Source organism: Pristiophorus japonicus, chromosome 18, assembly GCF_044704955.1.
Source record: "Pristiophorus japonicus isolate sPriJap1 chromosome 18, sPriJap1.hap1, whole genome shotgun sequence".
Lineage (NCBI taxonomy): Eukaryota > Metazoa > Chordata > Chondrichthyes > Pristiophoridae > Pristiophorus > Pristiophorus japonicus.
In genome coordinates this window covers 115291287-115314772 of record NC_091994.1, presented here as the reverse complement: position 1 = coordinate 115314772, position 23486 = coordinate 115291287, and the positions used below count along the sequence as shown (strand labels likewise).

The following is a 23486-nucleotide window of genomic DNA, read 5'->3' as shown; positions in this document are numbered from 1 at the left end:
AGTCAGAATCAGGGGAAGTCATAACGGGGAACAAAGAAATGGCGGACCAATTGAACAAGTACTTTGGTTCGGTATTCACTGAGGAGGACACAAACAACCTTCCGGATATAAAAGGGGTCGGAGGGTCTAGTAAGGAGGAGGAACTGAGGGAAATCCTTATTAGTCAGGAAATTGTGTTGGGGAAATTGATGGGATTGAAGGCCGATAAATCCCCAGGGCCTGATGGACTGCATCCCAGAGTACTTAAGGAGGTGGCCTTGGAAATAGTGGATGCATTGACAGTCATTTTCCAACATTCCATTGACTCTGGATCAGTTCCTATGGAGTGGAGGGTAGCCAATGTAACCCCACTTTTTAAAAAAGGAGGGAGAGAGAAAACAGGGAATTATAGACTGGTCAGCCTGACATCGGTAGTGGGTAAAATGATGGAATCAATTATTAAGGATGTCATAGCAGTGCATTTGGAAAGAGGTAATATGATAGGTCCAAGTCAGCATGGATTTGTGAAAGGGAAATCATGCTTGACAAATCTTCTGGAATTTTTTGAGGATGTTTCCAGTTGAGTGGACAAGGGAGAACCAGTTGATGTGGTATATTTGGACTTTCAGAAGGCTTTCGACAAGGTCCCACACAAGAGTTTAATGTGCAAAGTTAAAGCACATGGGATTGGGGGTAGTGTGCTGACGTGGATTGAGAACTGGTTGTCAGACAGGAAGCAAAGAGTAGGAGTAAATGGGGACTTTTCAGAATGGCAGGCAGTGACTAGTGGGGTACCGCAAGGTTCTGTGCTGAGGCCCCAGCTGTTTATACTGTACATTAATGATTTAGATGAGGGGATTAAATGTAGTATCTCCAAATTTGCGGATGACACTAAGTTGGGTGGCAGTGTGAGCTGCGAGGAGGATGCTATGAGGCTGCAGAGCGACTTGGATAGGTTAGGTGAGTGGGCAAATGCATGGCAGATGCAGTATAATGTGGATAAATGTGAGGTTATTCACTTTGGTGGTAAGAGACAGACTATTATCTGAATGGTGACAGATTAGGAAAAGGGGAGGTGCAAAGAGACCTGGGTGTCATGGTACATCAGTCATTGAAGGTTGGCATGCAGGTAGCGGTTAGGAAAGCAAATGGCATGTTGGCCTTCATAGCGAGGGGATTTGAGTACAGGGGCAGGGAGGTGTTGCTACAATTGTACAGGGCCTTGGTGAGGCCACACCTGGAGTATTGTGTACAGTTTTGGTCTCCTAACCTGAGGAAGGACATTCTTGCTATTGAGGGAGTGCAGCGAAGGTTCACCAGACTGATTCCCGGGATGGCGGGACTGACCTATCAAGAAAGACTGGATCAACTGGGCTTGTATTCACTGGAGTTCAGAAGAATGAGAGGGGATCTCATAGAAACGTTTAAAATTCTGACGGGGTTAGACAGGTTAGATGCAGGAAGAATGTTCCCAATGTTGGGGAAGTCCAGAACCAGGGGACACAGTCTAAGGATAAGGGGGAAGCCATTTAGGACCGAGATGAGGAGGAATTTCTTCACCCAGAGAGTGGTGAACCTGTGGAATTCTCTACCACAGAAAGTTGTTGAGGCCAATTCACTAAATATATTCAAAAAGGAGTTAGATGAAGTCCTTACTACTAGGGGGATCAAGGGGTATGGTGAGAAAGCAGGAATGGGGTACTGAAGTTGCATGTTCAGCCATGAACTCATTGAATGGCGGTGCAGGCTAGAAGGGCCGAATGGCCTACTCCTGCACCTATTTTCTATGTTTCTATGTTTCTATGTTTCTATACTCCATCCCCTTTGCAATAAAGGCCAAGGTACCATTGGCCTTCCTGATCACTTGCTGTACCTGCATACTAACCTTTTGTGTTTCATGCACAAGTACCCCCAGATCCCGCTGTACTGCGGCACTTTGCAATCTTTCTCCATTTAAATAATAACTTGCTCTTTGATTTTTTTTCTGCCAAAGTGCATGACCTCACACTTTCCAGGAGGGGAGGGGATCCTCTGGCTGTGTTGAGATTGGAAGAAATGGATCCATGCTGGGAAAGTGTCCCAATACATGTGATTATCCATGTTCATAGAATCATAGAAATGTACAGCTTGGAAGGAGGACATTTCAGCCCATCAGTTCATTGATATCTTCCTGCAGACTACAGCTTTCTTCTTCATTTTCAACCACACAGGCAATTTTTGATCATCTGCAAACTTTTTAATCATACCCCCTACATTGAAGTCTAAATCATTGATGTATACCACAAAAAGCAAGGGACGCAGCACTGAGCCCTGCGGAACCCCACTGGATACAGCCTTCCAGTCACAAATACACCCATCAACCATTACCCTTTGCTTCCTGCCTCTGAGCCAATTTTGGATCCAACTTGCCACTTTGCCCTGGATCCCATGGGCTTTTATTATCATGACCAGTCTGCCATGTGGGACCTTATCAAAATCCTTGCTAAAATCTATATACACTACATCATACACACCACCCTCATCAACCCTCGTTGTTACCGCCTCAAAAAATTCAATCAAGATAGTCAGACACGACCTTCCCTTAACAAATCCATGCTGACTGTCCTTGATTAATCCGTGTCTTTCTAAATGTAGATTTATCCTGCTGCTCAGAATTCTTTCCAATAATTTTCCCAGCACCGAGGTTAGGCTGACTGGCCTGTAAATATTCGGTGTATCCCTTTCTCCCTTTTTAAACAATGTTGCTGTTCCTTGTATCTTCTCCAATATTCATGCATCCCTTTTTATGCTGTAATCAGACTTGAAGACAGTATTCCAAATGTGGTCACAAATGTCTCTGCAACTGTGACTGTGGTGCATTATCCTTCTTGAGGTCTCTGCAGCCTTTGACATGGTCAACCACGCCATCCTCCTCCAACGTCTCTTCTCTGATGTCCAGCTCAGCATGGCTGCTCTCGCTTGTTCCCACTCTTACTTATCTGACCGTAACCAGAGCATCTCTAACAATGGTTTCCCTTCACCCCCACCATGCCCCATCCCACTTCACCACCATCACCTCAGGAGACGCCCAAGGTTCCATACTTGACCCTCTTCTCTTGCTACTCTACATGCTGCCCCTTAACAACATTAGCTGCCATTTCCACGTGTATCCTGATAGAGTCTAGTTCTACCTCTGCACCACCTTTTTTAACCCCTCCCCAATCTGAGCTTCTGGCCACTGTCTCAGGCTGAGCCCAAGTGTTCTCAGCGTGTTTGACCCTGCACTTTGCTACTGCTCCCATCTCCTCTCCATAACAAAGACTACCTACTTCCACCTCCATAATATTGCCTGCCTCTGCCCGGAAACTCTCATCCACGCCTTTGTCACCTGCAGATTCAACTATTCCAAAGCTCTCTTGGCAGGGCTCTGATCCTCCACCCTTCACAAACTTCAACCAATCCAAATCTCTGTTGGCTGTACCCCAGGCTGCACCAAGTTCTGTTCCATCACCGCCGCTGTCCTCGCTGACCTACGATGCTTGTGTATAAATTGCTCCATGGCCTCACCACTCGCTATTTCTGAAGCCTCCACCAATGCTACAATCCTCACCTAAAATCTCCATTCTTCTGACTCTGGGTTCTTGTACATCCATCTTCCCTCCCTTCGCCTGACCGTTAATGGCCATGTCATCAGCCGCATGGGCCCGAGGTTCTAGAATTCCTTCCGTAAACCCTGCTGTCTCCTTTTCTTCCTATCAGGCCAGCAACAACAACTTGTATGTACATAGTACCTTTAACAGAGTGAAATGTCCCAATGTATTTCACAGGAGTGTTATAAGACAAAAAAATTGCCATCGAGCCACATAAGGAGAAATTAGGGCAGATGACTAAATGCTTGGTCAAAGAGGTAGGTTTAAAGGAGTGTCTTTTTCCAATAAATAGAGAGGCAGAGAGGTTTAGGGAGGGAGTTCCAGAGCTTGGGGCCCAGGCTACAGAAGGCACGGCCACTAATGGTTGAACGATTAAAAGTGGGGTATGCTTAAGAGGCCGAATTAGAGGAGTGCAGACATCGCGGGTGTTTGTAGGGCTGGAGGTGATTACAGAGATAGGGAAGGGCGAGGGATTTGAAAACAAGGATGGGCATTTTGAAATCGAGCCGTTGCTGGACCGGGAGCCAATGGAGGTGAGCGAGTACAGGGGTGATGGGTGAGCGGGACTTGATGCAAGTTAGGACATGGGCATCCGAGTTTTGGATGGCCTCAAGTTCACGTAGGCTCTCCTTAAAACTCTTTGACCAAGCGTTTTGTGACTCCTCCTAATATCTCCTATGGCTCGGCATCCACTTTTTAATTCTGCCTCTGTGAAGCATTTGGGGACATTAAAGGTGTTATCTAAATGCAAGCTGTTGTTGTTGGCACTGCCCGGGTAACTGTGTTTCCCATTCTGGCCATACTGCATACATTCTACCTTGTCCACAAATTCTCATCCTTGTTTCCAAATCCCTCCATGGCCCTCGCCCCTCCCTATCTCTGTAATCTCCTCCAGCCCCACAAGCCCCGGAAATATCTGCGCTCCGCCAATCCTGCCCTCCTGACCATCCCTGATTATAATCTCTCCACCATCGGTGGCCGTGCCTTCTGTTGCCTGGGCCCCAAGTTCGGGAACTCTCTCCCTAAACCTCTCCGCCTCTCTCTCCTCCTTCAAAACGCTCCTTAAAACCAACCTGTCATCTGCACTAATTTTTTATGAGGTTTGGTGTCAAATTTATTTGTTTTGCATTAAAACACTCCTGTGAAGCACCTTGGGACGTTTTACTACGTTAAAGGCACTATATAAATACAAGTTGTTGTTGTTGACTTTCAATTGCTCCTGCAAGTTCCAGGCCACACCTATTCCCATTGGTGCTTGCTTCTCTGTTATAGTTTTCCTGCTTCTTCACAGGGCGGGGCTTCGGGCTGTCACTCAGTCTATGGGGGCGGGGTTTCGGGCTGTCACTCAGTGTACCGAGGGGCGGGGACTCTGGCTGTCACACGCGGGGCGGGGGCGGGATCTCGGGCCGTCACTCGTGTACCGAGGGGCGGGATCTCGGGCTGTCACTCAGTGTACCGAGGGGCGGGGACTCGGGCTGTCACTCACGGGCCGGGGGCGGGGACTCGGACTCTCACTCATGGTCCAGGGGCGGGGACTCGGGCTGTCACTCAGTGTACCGAGGGGCGGGGACTCGGGCTGTCACTCAGTGTACCGAGGGGCGGGGACTCGGGCTGTCACTCACGGGCCGGGGGCGGGGCCTCTCTCTCCCCGCGATGGCGGCGCCGGCATCGAACCCGAACAACCCGGTGGTTTTCTTCGATGTGACCATCGGCGGCCAGGTGGGCCCGGGCCCGGGGGGAGCAGGCCTGGAGCGGGGGCCCGGGGTGTAGGTGGACCCGGGGGAGGGGGCGCGGGGCCGGGGGCCCTGGACCTTCTGGAACGTTCTCCCCGATTTATTTTAGCGGGAATGACTAACGCTGACCTCTCGGCATGATGCCCCGAGGGGTCAAGGGCCGGCTTGGCGTTGGCTGGTGATGCAGAGCCAGGTGGCCCCTCCAGCCTGCTCCCCATTCAATGAGATCAATTCCCTGCCCGATCCCCAGATCCCTTCATTCCCTTTGTCTCCAAAGATCAGCCTTGAATATATTCAGGGACTGCCTCCACAGCCCTCTGTTCCAAAGGTTCACCGCCCTCCTCATCCCTGTCCTCGATGGCCAACCCCTTCGACCCCTTCTGCCAGAGTGAGCTGTGAGGGGGACGCTAAGAGGCTGCAGGGTGACTGGGACAGGTTAGGTGAGTGGGCAAACACATGGCAGATGCAGTATAATGTGGATAAATGTCAGGTTATCCACTTTGGGGGCAAAAACACAAAGGCAGAATATTATCTGAATGGTGACAGATTAGGAAAAGGGGAGGTGCAACGCGACCTGGGTGTCATGGTACATCAGTCATTGAAGGTTGGCATGCAGGTACAGCAGGCGGTGAAGGCGGCAAATGGTATGTTGGCCTTCATAGCGAGGGGATTTGAGTATAGGAGCAGGGAGGTCTTACTGCAGTTGTACAGGGCCTCGGTGAGGCCTCACCTGGAATATTGTGTTCAGTTTTGGTCTCCTAATCTGAGGAAGGACGTTCTTGCTATTGAGGGAGTGCAGCGAAGGTTCACCAGACTGATTCCCGGGATGGCGGGACTGACATATGAGGAGAGACTAGATCGACTGGGCCTGTATTCACTGGAATTTAGAAGGATGAGTGGGGACCTCATAGAAACATATAAAATTCTGACGGGGCTGGACAGGTTAGATGCAGGTAAAATGTTCCCAATGTTGGAGAAGTCCAGAACCAGGGGTCACGGTCTAAAGATAAGGGGTAAGCCATTTAGGACCGAGATGAAGAGAAACCTTTTCATCCAGAGAGATGTGAACTGTAGAATTCTCTGCCACAGAAAGTTGTTGAGTCCAGTTTGTTGGACATATTGAAAAGGGAGTTAGATGTGGCCCTTACGGCTAAAGGGATCAGGGGGTATGGAGAGAAAACAGGGGTGTGGGGTACTGAGGTCGCATGATCAGCCATGATCATATTGAATGGCGGTGCAGGCTCGAATGGCCTGCTCCTGCACCTATTTTCTATGTTTCTATGTTTATCCTGAGACTGTGACCCCTGATTCTAAACTCCCCAGCCATGGGAAACATCCTCCCTGCAATCTACCCTGTCAAGCCCTGTAAGAATTTTGTGTGTTTCAATGAGATCATCTCTCATTCTTCTAAACTCGAGAGAATATAGGCCTAGGTTGCTTAATCTCTCCTCATAGGACAATCCTCCCATCCCAGGAATCAATCTGGTGAACCTTCGTTGTACTCCCTCTATGGCAAGTATATCCTTCCTTAGGTAAAGAGACCAAAACTGTACACAATACTTCTGGTGCTATCTTACCAGGGCCCTATATAATTGCCGTATGTAATAAAGGCCAACATACCATTTGCTTTCTTAATTGCCTGCTGTACCTGCATGCTAACTTTCAGTAATTTGTGTATAAGGACACCCAGGTTTTTCACTGTTTAAAAAATACTTTGTTTTTTTATTTTACCTACCAGAGTGGATAAGGCCACATTTCTCTACATTAAATTCCATTTGCCATGATGTCCTTGCCCACTCATTTAGCCTGTCTATCGCTTTGAAGTCTCTTTGCATCCTCCTCATAACTTATATTCCCACCTAGCTTCGTATCATCAGCAAACTTGGATATATTACATTTAGTCCCCTCATCCAAATCATTGATATTGATTGTGAATAGCTGGGGCCCAGCATCGATCTTTGTAGTACCCCACTAGTTAGTCTGCCAACCAGAAAATGACTCGTTTATTCCTACTTCTCTGTTTTGTGTCCGTTAACCAATCCTCAATCCGTGCGAGTATATTACCCCCAATCCCATGAGCCCTTTGTTTAATAACCTATTGTATGGCATTTTATCGAATACCTTCTGAAAATCCAAATACACCATAATCCACTGGTTTCCCCTTATCTATTCGCCTAGTTACAACCTCAAAATACTCTTAACAGATCTGTCAAACAAGATTTCCCTTTCATAAATCCATGTTGACTCTGCCCAATCCGATTATTATTTTCTCAGTGCCCTGTTACCACCAGGTCCTTAATAATAGATTCTAGCATTTTCCCTACTACTGATGTCAGGCTAACTGGTCTGTAGTTCCCTGGTTTCACTCTCCCTCCTTTCTTAAATAGCGGAGTTACATTTGCTACCTTCCAATCTTTCCAGAATCTATGGAATTTTGGGAGATGACAACCAATGCATTCACTATCTCTATTGCCACCTCTTTCAAAACCCTAGGATGTAGGCCATCAAGGTCCAGGGGATTTATCGGCTTTCAGTCCCATTAATTTCTCCAGTACTATTTTTTTTACAAATACTAATTTTTTCCGTTCCTCATTCTCACTGGATCCTTGGTTCACCAGTATTTCTGGGAGGTATTTTTTGCATCTTCCATGAAGACAGATACAACATATTCATTTAATTTCTCTGCCATTTCTTTATTTCCCATTATAATTTCTCCTGTCTCGGTCTGTAAGGGACCCACATTTACCTTCGCTAATCTTTTCCGTTTTACATACCTATAGAAGCTTTTGCTGTCTGTTTTTATGTCTCTTGCTAGTTTACACTCGTATTCTATTTTCCCTTTTTCAACTTCTTGGTCCTCCTTTGCTGAATTCGAAAATCCACCCAATGCTCAGGCCTACTGCTCCTTTCAGCAACATTATAAGCCTCTTACTTTGATCGAATACTATCTTTAACTTCTCTTATTAGCCACGCTTAGACCACTTTTCCTGTGGAGTTTTTGTACCTTAAAGAAATGTATATTATAAATTCTATAAATGTTAGCCATTGCTCATCTATTGGCAGACCTTTTAATGTAGTTTCCCAATCTGTCTTGGTCAACTCGCCCCTCATATCTACGTAGATTGCTTTGTTTAGATTTGAGACCCTAGTTTCGGATTTAACTAAATATAAATTTCAAACTTAATATAAAATTCTATCATTTTATGGTCACTCTTTTTGTTGTTTTATTTTGTTCTTGCCAGCAGGTTATTTCAGTTGCATGTAAATTGTTTTGTAAGAAATACTCCGATCGAGTAGTATTATCCTTTGGGCAGCTGAGAATATTTACATGACTGGGGAAGTTGCATGGACCTTAATGGCGTTTCAGCATAGTCCACCTCCACCTTTCTGCTGGAAGGTGGAGCAGCTCATAGCCGCTGTGCGCAAGGGGAGGGTGGACCGGAAACTAAAAAGTCTGCAGCTTAGAGGCAAGCCATGCACCATTTTTAAGTGATTTCTTTCAGAACTGCGCCAGATACTTGGGGTGGAGATTTGTCTTTATGTCCTCTCATCTCCAGGATTTTCTTGTCTTTGGGGAGTTGGAGCCCTTGGGGAATATGTCACTATTTGAAAGGATGGTGGGAATGTGTCATTCTATTACAAAATTTGAACACCACTGGTTTTAACAATAGATTTGAGCCTGGGCCCTTTATAAGCACTTACTTTTTAAAATAAAAAACACATTGTAGTTTCATCGCCAGAAAGGAGCTCTTGTATTCTTTTCATATTCTCTCTCTCATTCTCTCTCATTCATAGAATCATAGAAATTTACAGCACAGTAGGAGGCCATTTTAACCCATCGTGTCCGCGCCGGCCAACAGAGCTCTTCAATCTAATCCCACTTTCCAGCTCTAGGTCCGTAGCCCTGTAGGTTACGGCACTTCAAGTGCACATCCAAGTACTTTTAAAATGTGCTGAGGGTTTCTGCCTCTACCACCCTTTCAGGCAGTGAGTTCCAGACCCGCTACACCCTCTGGGTGAGGACATTTCCCCTCAAATCTCCTCTAAACCTCCCCCCAATTACTTTAAATCTATGCCCACTGGTTGTTGACCATTTTCTCCCTCTCATATTTGTGCATGTTAATCGTTGTTCTATAACAGGAAGTGGGCCGGATGAAGATTGAACTGTTTGCTGATGCTGTACCCAGGGTAGCAGAAAACATCAGGTACAGAGCTGCTAATCTGTACAGTATTTCAGTAATCTGTTCAATAACATACTTTCAAATCATTGTTTTATCTTGGGTTATTGCTAATTGTATGTTTTCCTATTTTAGGCAGTTCTGTACTGGAGAATTCAGGTCAGTACTGGTTTTTATTACAGACACAGTATTTGGTCTTGGTTTGATGTTATTACCAGAGTTCCGGAATCTTGTTTACAAAGGATGTACCCAGTGAAACCAGTACACAAAAGATGAATAATTCATATTTTCTTTCCCAGACAATCAGTTATTTGATATCTTTCCCTCTAAATCAGTGATGAGCAGTGGCTTAAATCAACGGACTAGATCAGACCTCTTTCAGTCGGCTGAAGACTAAACCTACTGCTCTGTTTTTATATACACATTTTCTCCCTTTTCTTTCCTGAAGTTGCTCTTTTGTGATGTCTGCCCTTCACTACTTCCCCTAAGCACCCACTGTGCATGGATGGACATAATTGGTGCGTGCTGGTTTCTTCTGTGAGGATCATTAAAATGAAGCCCGCTCCGCTCTTCACCCATTGGTCACGTATATGTGCCTTTCAGGAAGGAGTTACTGAGCTGGAACCCTGATTGATACAGAACCAGTGGGAACCTATTCAACCTTCATCGTCTCCAGGCCAGATCCAAGACTGTCCCAACCTCTGACGCTTATGTCTGTGCACATTCAGAGGCTGAACTCCAAGTCATAGTCAACATCTTCACTGAGATGCACGAAAGCATGGGCATTACACTAAACATCCGTAAGACAAAGGTCCTCCACTAGCCTGTTCCCGCCACACAACACTGCCCCCCAGTCATCAAGATCCATGGCGCAACCCTGGACAAAGTGGACCACTTTCCATGCCTCGGGAGCCTATTATCAGCAAGGGCAGACATCGATGACGAGGTTCAACACCGCCTCCAGTGCGCCAGCGCAGCCTTTGGCCGCCTGAGGAAAAGAGTGTTCGAAGATCAGGCCCTCAAATCTGCCACCAAGCTCATGGGTGACAGGGCTGTAATGATACCCACCTTCCTGTATGGCTCAGAGACATGGACATGGACAACTCAAATCGCTGGAGAAATACCACCAACGATGTCTCCGCAAGATCCTGCAAATCCCCTGGGAGGACAGACGCACCAATGTTAGCGTCCTCGATCAGGCCAACACCTCCAGCGTCGAAGCACTGACCACACACGACCAGCTCCGTTGGTCGGGTCACATCGTTCGCATGCCTGACACAAGACTCCCAAAGCAAGCGCTCTACTCTGAACTCCTACATGGCAAGCGAGCCCAAGGTGGGCAGAGGAAACGTTTCAAGGACACCCTCAAAGACTCCTTGATAAAATGAAACATCCCCACCGACACCTAGGAGTCCCTGGCCAAAGACCGCCCTAAGTGGAGGAAGTGCATCCGGGAGGGCGCTGAGCACCTCGAGTCTCGTTGCCGAAAGCATGCAGAAACCAAGCGGAAGGAATGTGCGGCAAACCAGTCCCACCCACCCTTTCCCTCAACGACTATCTGTCCTACCTGTGACAGAGACTGTAATTCCCGTATTGGACTGTTCAGCCACCTAAGAACTCACTGTTAGAGTGGAAGCAAGTCTTCCTCGATTTCGAGGCAATGCTTATAATGACTGAGCAGGAACCCTGATTGCTTTCCCCCCTCTTCCAAATCCTGGCATGCTGAAGCCAACTGTAGTCTCATTCTGCCTGAGATCATCAAACTTTGCATAGAGTGGGGATCAAACCTTGGGCCTTCTCGAAACTTCCTCAGTGAGATAAGAACAGAAGTGTGCCATTTGGCCCATCAAGGCTCCTCTGTTTGGTTAGCAATGGAAGCTACATTTTAGTCCTAATCTCCCTGCGCTCTCACCATCTTACTTAAAATCCGTACTCCCAAATAAGTAAGTATCCACACTGGACAGTGATTTACCAACTCCCATAAGGGAGATATGTTGTATATTCTACTCATGCAGGTGAGTGAGGGTGGATGAGAAATTGCCATGTTGTAAATGATGGGTGTAAATGCGTCTTCTCTACACGTGAGCAGTACACTAGCTCGCCCACTCCCCTCCTTCCCCACTGCTCGCTCAGTTATATGATAGATTATGCACCAGTGACTAGCAGCTATCCCTGAAATGATTTTGCTAACTGCATCTCACCTGGGTAAATGCAATTGTCTGATCTGTGGCCTGGGGTCTGCATTGAATGATTTTGGATTTGAGCTGTTTTAAATTAGGTAAGACCCACAAACTTCAAGATTAGCAATTTGTGTCAGTTTCAAGTAGCTTGCAATAATCTATTAACTCTACAGATTGAAGATGAAATTTTATTTTTCCAACAGGAAGGATGGTGTCCCTATAGGTTACAAAGGAAGTACGTTCCACAGGTATGCCCTGAAGTTTCAGGCTCTCTTTAATTCCAGTGTTGCATTTTGGGTTTTGACATCGTTATACCTTTAGGGATCAGCTTCAATCACCACTCCATAAGACCGAGGGTCCTTTACAACAACAACGTGTATTTATATAGTGCCTTTAACTTTGTGAAACGTCCCAAGACGCTTCACAGGAGTATTACGAGATTTTAAAAATTGACACTGAGCCGCATAAGGAGAAATTAGGGCAGGTGACCAAAAGCTTGGTCAAAGAGGTAGGTTTTAAGGAGCATCTTGAAAGAGGAAAGAGAGGTAGATAGGTGGAGAGGTTTAGGGAGGGAGTTCCAGAGCTTAAAGCCTAGGCAACAGAAGACACAGCCACCAGTGGTTGAGCGATTATAATCTGGGATGTTCAAGAGGGCAGAATTAGAGGAGCGCAGATATTTCGGGGGGTTGTGGGGCTGGAGGAGATTACAGAGATGAGGAGGGGCGAGGCCATGGAGGGATTTGAAAACCAGGATGAAAATTTTGAAATCGAGGTGTTGCTTAACCAAGAGCCAATGTAGGTCGGCGAGCACAGGGGTGATGGGTGAGCGGGACATGGTGCAAGTTAGGACACGGACAGCCGAGTTTTGGATCGCCTCTAGTTTATGTGGGAGGCCAGCCAGGAGTGCGTTGGAATAGTCAAGTCTAAAGGTAACAAAGGCATGGATGAGGACTTCAGCAGCGGATGAGCCGAGGCAAGGGCGAAGAGAGGCGTGTTACGGAGGTGGAAATAGCGGTCTTAGTTATGCTGCGGATATGTGGTCAAAAGCTCATTTCACGGTTAAATGTGAAACCAAGATTGTGAACAGTCTGGTTCAGCCTCTGACAGAAGTTGAAGAGACGGATGGAGTCAGTGGCTATGTAACGGAGTTTGTGGCGGGGACCGAACATAATGACTTCGGTCTGCCCAATATTCAATTGGAGAAAATTTCTGCTCATCTAGAACTGGATGTCGGACAAGCAGTCTGACAATTTAGAGACCGAGGAGGGGTCGAGTAAGGGACTAGTGTGTCTTTATTTGCCCAGTGTTTGGGTTAATGCAGCAAGACTCGGATTCAACATGCAACTTTTGACACTGGATTCTGGCTTATTATAATCTTGTATCGAACCTTGGTTAGACCACATTGGGGAATACAGTGTGCAGTTCTGGTCGCCATACTATAAAAAGGAGGCTGCAAGAAAGATTTAGAAGGATGCTACCTGAACTGCAAGGTTATACCTATCAAGAAAGGATGAAGAGGCTGGGTCTCTTTTCTCTTGAAAAGACAAGGCTGAGGGGCGATCTAATAAAGGTCTTTAAGATTATGAAAGCTTTTGATCGAGTAGATACAGAGAGAGTCTTTCCACTTGTGGGGAAAAGCAAAACTAGATTTTACATTTATCTCTTCTAGGTTATTTGTATGTGTTTAATTCAAAGACTTTTGTTGTAAAATTTAGATCTGTGAAACTATTTTGTCGTGTATCAAAAACAGAAAACTCTGAAAATAATCGGTTGGCATCAAGTTCATGTTTCAGGGGTAATCCTTCATCAGAATTGGAACACAATTACAAATGAACAGCATTCAAAAAGAAAGAGAAGGTGGAGGAGGGAGGGGAAGAAACATACTAGAGAGATAGAATTACCTGTAAAGTGCTGAAGAGGAAAACAGGAGATAGCTAAATGACTGAAGGTGGTAGAAAAAATCATAGAATCATGGAATTTTACGGCATAGGAGGGGGCCATTCGGCCCATCGTGTCCGCGCCGACCGAAAAAGTGCTATCCAGCTTAATCCCACTTTCCAGCTCTTGGCCCGTAGCCCTGTAGATTATGGCACTTCAGTTGCCCATCCAAGTTCTTTTTAATTACGTTGAGCGTTTCTGCCTCAACCACCCTTTCAGGCAGTGAGTTCCAGACCCCCACCGCCCTCTGGGTGAAAACATTTCTCCTCAACTCCCCTCTAATCCTTCTACCAATTACTTTAAACATATGCCCCTGGTTATTGACCTCTCTGCTAAGGGAAACTGGTTCTTCCTATCCACTCTATCCAGGCCCTCATAATTTTATACACCTCAATCAAGTCTCCCCTCAGCCTTCTCTATTCCAAAGAAAACAAACGTGTGTGAAGAGCTGAGGCAGTGGTCTTAAGGTAGGTCTGAAATGGAAACGGGTGGATTTGGTCAAGTGCTGGATTCTGTTCCACTTTGCCAGGCCCTCCTATTTCCATTTTAGACCTCCCTCACCCCCACCCAATTGTCTTGGCTACTCGCATGTTCTCTCTCTCTCAAATGTATTTTAGTTCCTTTTTATAATGCTCTTTCCTATCATCTTTTGTTAATATTGCACCAGCCACTGAACCATCATTACAGGTCATTCTTCAACAACATCCTGCATTTATATAGCTCCTTATAACGTTACAACAGCTGAAGGCACTTCAGAAACATAATCAAAAAATAAAATAGGTGTTGAGCCCAAAGAGGTGGGTTTAAAGGTGGATAGGAAGAACCTGTTTCCCTTAGCAGAGAGGTCAATAACCAGGGGACAATGGGGTTTAGGGAAGAAATGCAGTTCCTGTGTATTTCATAGAATGGTTACAGCTTATCTGTTTTATTTCCTTTTTCCTCACTTTGTTCTGTTCAGTTTTAAATGTTGTTCATCTGTAATCCAGTTCTGATGAAGGGTAACACCTGAAATATTAGCTCACCTGTTCTCTCTACCGATGCTGACTGTCCAGCTGAGCTGTTCCAGCATTTTGTGTTTTTCTTTGATTTCCAGCATTCACAGTTTTTGCTTTTAAATTATATTGGTTTTCATATATATTAAAATACATTCTGGCTACAGTTTCAAGTAATTGCAGCTGTGCATATTTCTATAAAGCAATTGTGCCTTACTTCCATTGCATTACTGCAATATACTTTTATTTTCCAGGGTAATCAAAGACTTCATGATACAAGGAGGAGACTTTGTAAATGTAAGTAGCAGGTTATTCTGCACCAGTAACATCTCTTCATTCTGCTTTAAATATTACACTTGATTACACTAGGGGGGAGTGTTTGCGAGTGCTGTTGGGGAGGAGTTAAATTAATATAGCAGGGGGATGGGAACCTATGCAGGGAGACAGAGGGAAATAAAATGGAGTCAGAAGCAAAAGATAGAAAGGAGAATAGTAAAAGTGGAGGGCAGAGAAACCCAAGGCAAAAAACAAAAAGGGCCACATTACAGCAAAATTCTAAAGGGGCAAAGTGTGTTAAAAAGACTAGCCTGCAGCCTCTGTGCCTCAATGCAAGGAGTATTCGGAACAAGGTGGATAAATTAACTGTGCAGATAGCAGTTAACGGATACGATGTGATTGGCATCACGGAGACATGGCTCCAGGGTGACCAAGGCTGGGAACTCAACATCCAGGGGTATTCAGCATTTAGGAAGGATAGACAGAAAGGAAAAGGAGGTGGGGTGGCGTTGCTGCTTAGAGGAAATTAATGCAATTGTAAGAAAGGACATTAGCCTGGATGATGTGGAATTGGTATGGGTGGAGCTACGGAATACCAAAGGACAGAAAATGCTAGTGGGAGTTGCGTACAAGCCACCAAACAGTAGTAGTGAGGTTGGGGACAGCATCAAACAAGAAATTAGGGATGTATGCAATAAAGGTACAGCAGTAATCATGGGTGACTTTAATCTACATATTGATTGGGCTCACCTAACTGATAGCAATGTGGTGGAGGAGAATTTCCTGGAGTGTATTTGGGATGGTTTTCTAGACCAATATGTTGAGGAACCAACCAGAGAGCTGGCCATCCGAGACTGGGTGATGTGTAATGAGAAGGAACTAATTAACAATCTTGTGCGACGCCCCTTGGGGAAGAGTGACCATAATATGGTAGAATTCTTTATTAAGATGGAGAGTGACAAAGTTAATTCGGAAACTAGAGTCCTGAACTTAAGGAAAGCTAACTTCGACGGCATGAGGCGTGAATTGGCTACAATAGACTGGCAAAGGATACTTAAAGGGTTAACGGTGGATAGGCAATGGCAATCATTTAAAGATCACATGGATGAACTTCAGCAATTGTACACCCCTGTCTGGAGTAAAAATAAAACGGGGAAGGTGGCTCAACAATGGCTAACAAGGGAAATTAAGGATGGTGTTAAAGCCAAGGAAGAGGCACATAAATTGGCTAGAAAAAGCAGCAAACCTGAGGACTGGGAGAAATTTAGAATTCAGCAGAGGAGGACTAAAAGTTTAATTAGGAGGGGGAAATAGAGTACAAGAGGAAGCTTGCAGGGAACATAAAAACTGACTGCAAAAGCTTCTACAAATATATGAAGAGAAAAAGATTAGTGAAGACAAACGTAGGTCCCGTGCAGTCGGATTCAGGTGCATTTATAATGGGGAACAAAGAAATGGCAGACCAATTGAACCAATACTTCGGTTCTGTCTTCACGAAGGAAGACACAAATAACGTTCCGAATGTACTAGGGGACAGAGGGTCTAGTGAGAAGGAGGAACTGAAGGATATCCTTATTAGGCAGGAAATTGTGTTAGGGAAATTGATTGGATTGAAGGCCGATAAATCCCCGGGACCTGATAGTCTGCGCCCCAGAGTACTTAAGGAAGTGGCCCTAGAAATAGTGGATGCATTGGTGATCATTTTCCAACAGTCTATCGACTCTGGATCAGTTCCTATGGACTGGAGGGTTGCTAATGTAACACCACTGTTTAAAAAAGGAGGGAGAGAGAAAATGGGTAATTATAGACCGGTTAGCCTGACATCAGTAGTGGGGAAAATGTTGGAATCATCATTAAGGATGAAATAGCAGCGCATTTGGAAAGCAGTGACAGGATCGGTCCAAGTCAGCATGGATTTATGAAAGGGAAATCATGCTTGATAAATCTACTGGAATTTTTTGAGGATGTAACTAGTAGAGTGGACAAATGAGAACCAGAGGATCTGGTGTATTTGGACTTTCAAAAGGCTTTTGACAAAGTCCCGCACAAGAGATTGGTGTGCAAAATCAAAGCGCATAGTATTGGGGGTAATGTACTGACGTGGATAGAGAATTGGTTGGCATACAGGAAGCAGAGAGTCGGGATAAATGGGTCCTTTTCAGAATGGCAGGCAGTGACTGGTGGAGTGCCGCAGGGCTCAGTGCTGGGACCCCAGCTCTTTACAATATACATTAACGATTTAGATGAAGGAATTAAGTGTAATATCTCCAAGTTTGCAGATGACACTAAACTGGGTGGCGGTGTGAGCTGTGAGGAGGACGCTAAGAGGCTGCAGAGTGACTTGGATAGGTTAGGTGAGTGGGCAAATGCATGGCAGATGCAGTATAATGTGGATAAATGTGAGGTTATCCACTTTGGGGGCAAAAACACGAAGGCAGAATATTATCTGAATGGTGGCAGATTAGAAAAAGGGGAAGTGCAACGCGACCTGGGTGTCATGGTACATCAGTCTTTGAAAGTTGGCATGCAGGTACTGCAGGCGGTGAAGAAGGCAAATGATATGTTGGCCTTCATAGCTAGGGGATTTTGAGTATAGGAGCAGGGAGGTCTTACTGCAGTTGTACAGGACCTTGGTGAGGCCTCACCTGGAATATTGTGTTCAGTTTTGGTCTCCTAATCTGAGGAAGGACTTTCTTGCTATTGAGGGAGTGCAACGAAGGTTCACCAGACTGATTCCAGGGATGGCTGAACTGTCATATGAGGAGAGACTGGATCAACTGGGCCTTTATTCACTGCAGTTTAGAAGGATGAGAGGGGATCTCATAGAAATGTATAAGATTATTACGGGACTGGATAGGTTAGATGCGGGAAGAATGTTTCCGATGTTGGGGAAGTCCAGAACCAGGGGACATAGTCTTAGGATAAGGAGGAGGCCATTTAGGACTGAGATGAGGAGAAACTTCTTCACTCAGAGAGTTGTTAACCTGTGGAATTCCCTGCCGCAGAGAGTTGTTGATGCCAGTTCATTGGATATATTCAAGAGGGAGTTAGATATGGCCCTTACGGCTAAAGGGATCAAGGGGCATGGAGAGAAAACAGGAAAGGGGTACTGAGGGAATGATCAGCCATGATATTGAATGGCGGTGCAGGCTCGAAGGGCCGAATGGCCTACTCTTGCACCTATTTTCTATGTTTCTATGTTTACACTCTCTCACTTGCTCACATCAGGCAGACTAGTCCTGGCTGTCATTTCCCCTTCATCGTATGGGCACTGAAATCATTTTTAACGCTGTCACTTCTGTCCCAAAATAAGATCATTAAATCAGATGAAACAGGGGATTTGTTCTGGTCTGTGTAGCTCCGTTGTGAATTATCTGACCCATCGGTTGTCCTTTTAAAGAGAGGGAAAGTCTTCACGGTGAGTCTCCTGTTCAAAACCCTCCCTATTTTATACAGTAAAATAATGCTTTGTTTTTATTTTTAAAAGTAATTTTTATTTACATGGGGATCTTCATGTTAAGGTTGTCTCCTGCTAGGCCGCTGCAGTGCCATCGGCAATGAAGAAAGCCCGATGGGAAACAGGCATAGGAACTGGTGTGGACAGTGATTTTGAACCAGCTTAGCAACAGCTCTGGAGCCATCCCCGCCCCGAGAAACTGCACTGCCACTAGGGCTGCAGATTTCCGAGACCACAATGTTTCCCACTGACTTGTGACCCTGCAGTGCATCTCCGAATAGTCCAAAGTTGTGTCCTTTATTGCTTTCAGTGGGGCTTCACCAGGATGCCTCCTGCCATTCATGCCATGGAACACTGAGATGCAACAGTGTGGCTAGTCTCTGTTGGCGACAGTATTTTACTTTTAAGTCTCTCGACAATTTTCATAAATGTATATTTTTTCCAATGTACAGTACTGGAATACTTTCACTAAAATGTGTGTGTCCTGCCTGTGTGACTTTTATTCCTTTGGAAATCACTGAAAAGAAAAATTGAGCACGATGGTGGCAATCCACTCCCGGCCATTTTGCACCTTCACCAAGAAACACAAATAAACAGAAAGTTGTTTATCAATGTGTTTGCAACGAGCAGAATATGCATTTACCGCTGACTGGAATGTAGCCATACTAACCCTTTGAAGGTACTCATGCCTTGTGATTTCAAGGATGTTTATAAGAAGTTGCCCCATAAATCTGTTGGGACCAGCTGCTTGCTTTGTTTCAGAAAAAAACAATTAAGGAAAAGGTACTTGGAATCGGGTACGAATGGATTTGCGCCCAGTATTTATTATGTGGTTCAGAAAATCACTATGTTTGATAATTAATTATATCAATTACTCTGTGGTCTTCTGAGATCAAAGTGGTAGAGATAGAACCCCAGAGGGAATCGCTGCTGTGGCTTATTCCTGTTCCATATAGAGATGAGCATTTCAATATTCTGGGATGGGTTCAACCTCACTTAATGTTTGTTACAGAGACAACCACTCGTGCTATCCTATATCATGTTGCTTGATGCTAAAATGGTGTTTTGTTTTTCATTTTCTTTGAACAGTTTTGTTTATTAGTTGCAACGATATTGGAGGTGGGGAAAAAATGCTGTTTGACTGGGGTGGTCAGAGACACGAGGTCATGTGATGAAACCTCCAAGAGTTGGCAACCATGTGGGCCAGCATGGACCACTGTGGGCGAGTGATCGTGGAGCGACATGATCGGAGCCCAGGACAGGAGTGAGTTCGGGGCTCAGAAGAGACGAGGGCCACAGGGCAGCACGGGCCAGGACACAATGCAATATGTGTGTGCAGTAGGTCCGTGCAGCCGAGCTGGTCTCCAGTCGTCCTGGTTAACCCTTGCCACTGGACTAAGACCTAGCTCTGCAACGGCCACCACACGTTTTAAACAAAAAAAAAAAAAAAATCCACACACAGGCATCTTCCACCTTACAATATGCAGTTCGGGACCAGGAATATTCGGTCCTTCATTGAAACACCTGTGGACTCATCCCTTTTTGGCGTGGAAGCAAGTCATCCTCGATACGAGGGAGCGCCAATGATGGGCCAGCATGGGACTGTTACCCTAGGCTGCCTCCAACCTCTGTGTCCGGCAGCAGCCACTGCCTTCAGACGGTTTTGTGCTACATGGGTCCGGTCCCGCATTAATCTAGTAGTGGGTGGAATATATAGGATGAAGAAGAATGAAGTTTGCCTGAGAAAGGAATCGGCAGCACAGGATGAAGAGCGCGGAGCCCGAGGCAGCGGAGGAGGCAGACACAAACCCGCCGAATTACAAAACAGCAAAAGCAAGGAGTGACGTCACAGGACTGCAGGTAGGTGATAGGTGGGTGAGTTAAACTAATTAATATAACTATAGATAATCGTGTGAATAATGACTTCGAGAGCGAGAGAAGCGGACGGAAATAAAGCCTGACTTTTAAGACTCTTAGTCTTAAGTTTACTTCAGTAAGTTAGTTAATAGCCTGTTAAATAGAGACATGGCAGGGTACCTCAGTCCCGCAGAATGCACATCCTGTGCCATGTGGGAAATCCAGGACGCTTCCCATGTCCTGGATAACCATGTGTGCAAGAAGTATCGTCGGCTGGAGGAGCTCGAGCTCTGGGTTTTGGAGCTTGAGCAGCAGCTGCCGTTACTGCGGTGCATCCGTGAGGTTGGAGCTACGTGGATAGCATGTTTCAGGGGTGGTCATCCCGCAGCGTAAGTGTGTGCAGGGCAGAGAGGGAATGGGTGACCGCCAGACAGACAAGGAGGACCAGCCAGGTAGTGCAAGAATCTCCTCAGTGCATCTCGCTCTCCAGCCAGTATTCTGAGGGTGATGGTTCCTCTGGAGAGTACAGCCAGAGCTAAGTGCACGGCAGCATGAGTGGCTCAGTTATACAGGGGGTGGGGGGAGGAGGAGGAGGAAGATTGGGAAGGGAATAGTGGTAGGGATTCGATAGTTAGGGGAACAGACAGGCATTTCTGCAGCCACAGACATGATTCCACGATGGCATGTTGCCTCTCTGGTGCCAGGGTCAAGGATGTTACTGAACGGCTGCAGAACATTCTGAAGGGGGAGGCTGAACAGCCAGAGGTCGTGGTCCATATCGGTACCAACGACATAGGCAGAAAGAGTGATGAGGTCCTGCAGGCAGATTTTTGGGAGCTAGGAAAGAGATTAAAAAGCAGGACCTCAAAGGTAGTAATCTTTGAATTACTCCTAGTGCACATGCGACTGAGTATAGAAATAGGAGGATAGAGCAGGTGAATGTGTGGCTGCAGAGATAGTGCAGGAGGGAGGGTTTCAGATTCCTGGGGCTTTGGGGCCGGGTCTGGGGGAGGCGGGACATGTACAGGTTCGATGGGCACCTCAACAGGACCGGGACCAATAGCCTCGCGGGGAGGTTTGCTAGTTCTGTTGGGGAGGGTTTAAACTAAGTTGGCAGGGGGACAAGCACCAGGATGTAGTATTAGAAAGAAGAAACAAAGGGCACAAAGGTTTGGGAGGGACGGATAGCACCAAAGCAAGAAATAGTGAGGTATTAGGTGGGGTCAGACTAAGATAGGTTTACAGGATTTGTATGTATAAATGTACAAAGCATAGTAAACAAGGTTGGTGAGCTGCAGGCGCTAATAGCCACATGGAAATATGATGATGTGGTAATTAGGGAGACCTGGCTCAAAAAAGGGCAGAATTGGATATTAAATATTCCTAGTATAAGCTGTTCAGGAAAGATAGGGAAGGAAAGATAGGAGGTGGTGTGGCAGTATTGGTTCAGGAGAATGTTACAGTGCTGCAGAGCGAGGATGTCCTGATCCAGGACATCGAAACATAGAAAATAGGTACAGGCGTAGGCCCTTCGAGCCTGCAAAACCATTCAATAAGATCACGGCTGATCATCACCTCAGTACCCCTTCCCTGCTTTCTCTCCATATCCCTTGATCCCTTTAGCTGTAAAGGCCATATCTAACTCCTCCTTGAATATATCCAACGAACTGGCATCAACAACTTTCTGTGGCAGAGAATTCCACAGGTTAACAATTCTCTGAGTGAAGATGTTTCTCCTCATCTCGGTTCACTTATCCTTAGACTGTGTCCCCTGGTTCTGGACTTCCCCAATATCGGGAACATTTTTCCTGCATCTAACCTGTCCAGTCCCGTCAGTATTTTATATGTTTCATATCCCCTCTCATTCTTCTAAACTCCAGTGAATACAGGCCCAGTCGATCCAGTCTCTCCTCATATGTCAGTCCTGCCATCCCAGGAATCAGTCTGGTGAACCTTCGTTGCACTCCCTCAGTTGCAAGAACGTCCTTCCTCAGATTAGGAGACCAAAAGTGAACACAATATTCCAGGTGAGGCCTCACCAAGGCCCTGTACAACTGCAGTAAGACCTCCCTGCTCCTATACTCAAAATCCCCTCGCTATGAAGGCCAACATGCCATTTGCTGCCTTCACCACCTGCTGTACCTGTATGCCAACCTTCAACGACTGATGTACCATGACACCCAGGTCTTGTTGCATCTCCCCTTTTCCTAATCTGCCGCCATTCAGATAATATTCTGCCTTCGTGTTTTTGCCACCAAAGTGGATAACCTCACATGTATCCACATTATACTGCATCTGCCATGCATTTGCCTACTCACCTAACCTATCCAAGTCACCCTGCAGCCTCATACCATCCTCCTCGCAGCTCACACTGCCACCCAACTTAGTGTCATCCGCAAATTTGGAGATACTACATTTAATCCCCTCGTCTAAATCATTAATGTACAATGTAAACAGCTGGGGCCCCAGCACAGAACCTTGCGGTACCCCACTAGTCACTGCCTGCCATTCTGAAAAGTACCCATTTACTCCTACTCTTTGCTTCCTGTCTGACAACCAGTTCTCAATCCATGTCAGCACACTACCCCCAATCCCATGTGCTTTAACTTTGCACATTAATCTCCTGTGTGGGACCTTGTCAAAAGCCTTCTGAAAGTCCAAATACACCACATCCACTGGTTCTCCCTTGTCCACTCTACTGGAAACATGTATTCTCTCGGCCACCAACTAGTGGGGAAATACAGAGGAGCAAATTTGCCGAGAAATTGCAGAACGATGCAAGAACCATAGAGTAGTGATAACGGGGGACTTTAACTATCCTAATATAGACTGGGATAGTAATAGTGTAAAGGGCAGAGAGGGGGAGGAATTTCTCGTGTGTTCAGGAGAACTTTCTTGATCAGTTTGTTTCCGGCCTGACGAGGAAGGAGGCATTGCTGGATCTGGTTCTGGAGAATGAAGTAGGTCAAGTTGGGCAAGTGTTAGTAAGTGAACATAATGATCATAGTATAAGATTTATATTAACTATGGAAAAGAACAGGGGGCAATCGCGAGTAAAAGTACTTAATTGGAGGAAAGCCAATTTCAGTGGAATGAGAATGGATCTGGCCCGGCTAAATTGGAATCACAGATTGGCAAAACTATAATGGAACAATGGGCTGCCTTTAAGGAGGAAATAGTTTAAGTACAGTCGAGGTACATTCCCACTGGGGAAAGGCAGGGTAACTGAAGTCAGAGCTCCCTGGATGATGAAGGAGATAGAGAGTA

General features: G+C 45.8%; 1 protein-coding gene across 1 annotated transcript in view; it reads left to right on the top strand.

Moving 5' to 3' along the window:
* Positions 1–5218: 5218 nt before the first annotated feature.
* ppih (peptidylprolyl isomerase H (cyclophilin H)) overlaps positions 5219–23486 on the top strand; it is a 30253-nt gene continuing 11985 nt past the window's right edge. Inside the window, exons 1-5 of the mRNA XM_070861051.1 lie at positions 5219–5327; positions 9482–9546; positions 9655–9678; positions 11903–11947; positions 14884–14926. Coding sequence (XP_070717152.1) covers positions 5262–5327; positions 9482–9546; positions 9655–9678; positions 11903–11947; positions 14884–14926 — 243 coding nt within the window. The 5' untranslated portion in view covers positions 5219–5261. The remainder of the gene's footprint in view (positions 5328–9481; positions 9547–9654; positions 9679–11902; positions 11948–14883; positions 14927–23486) is intronic.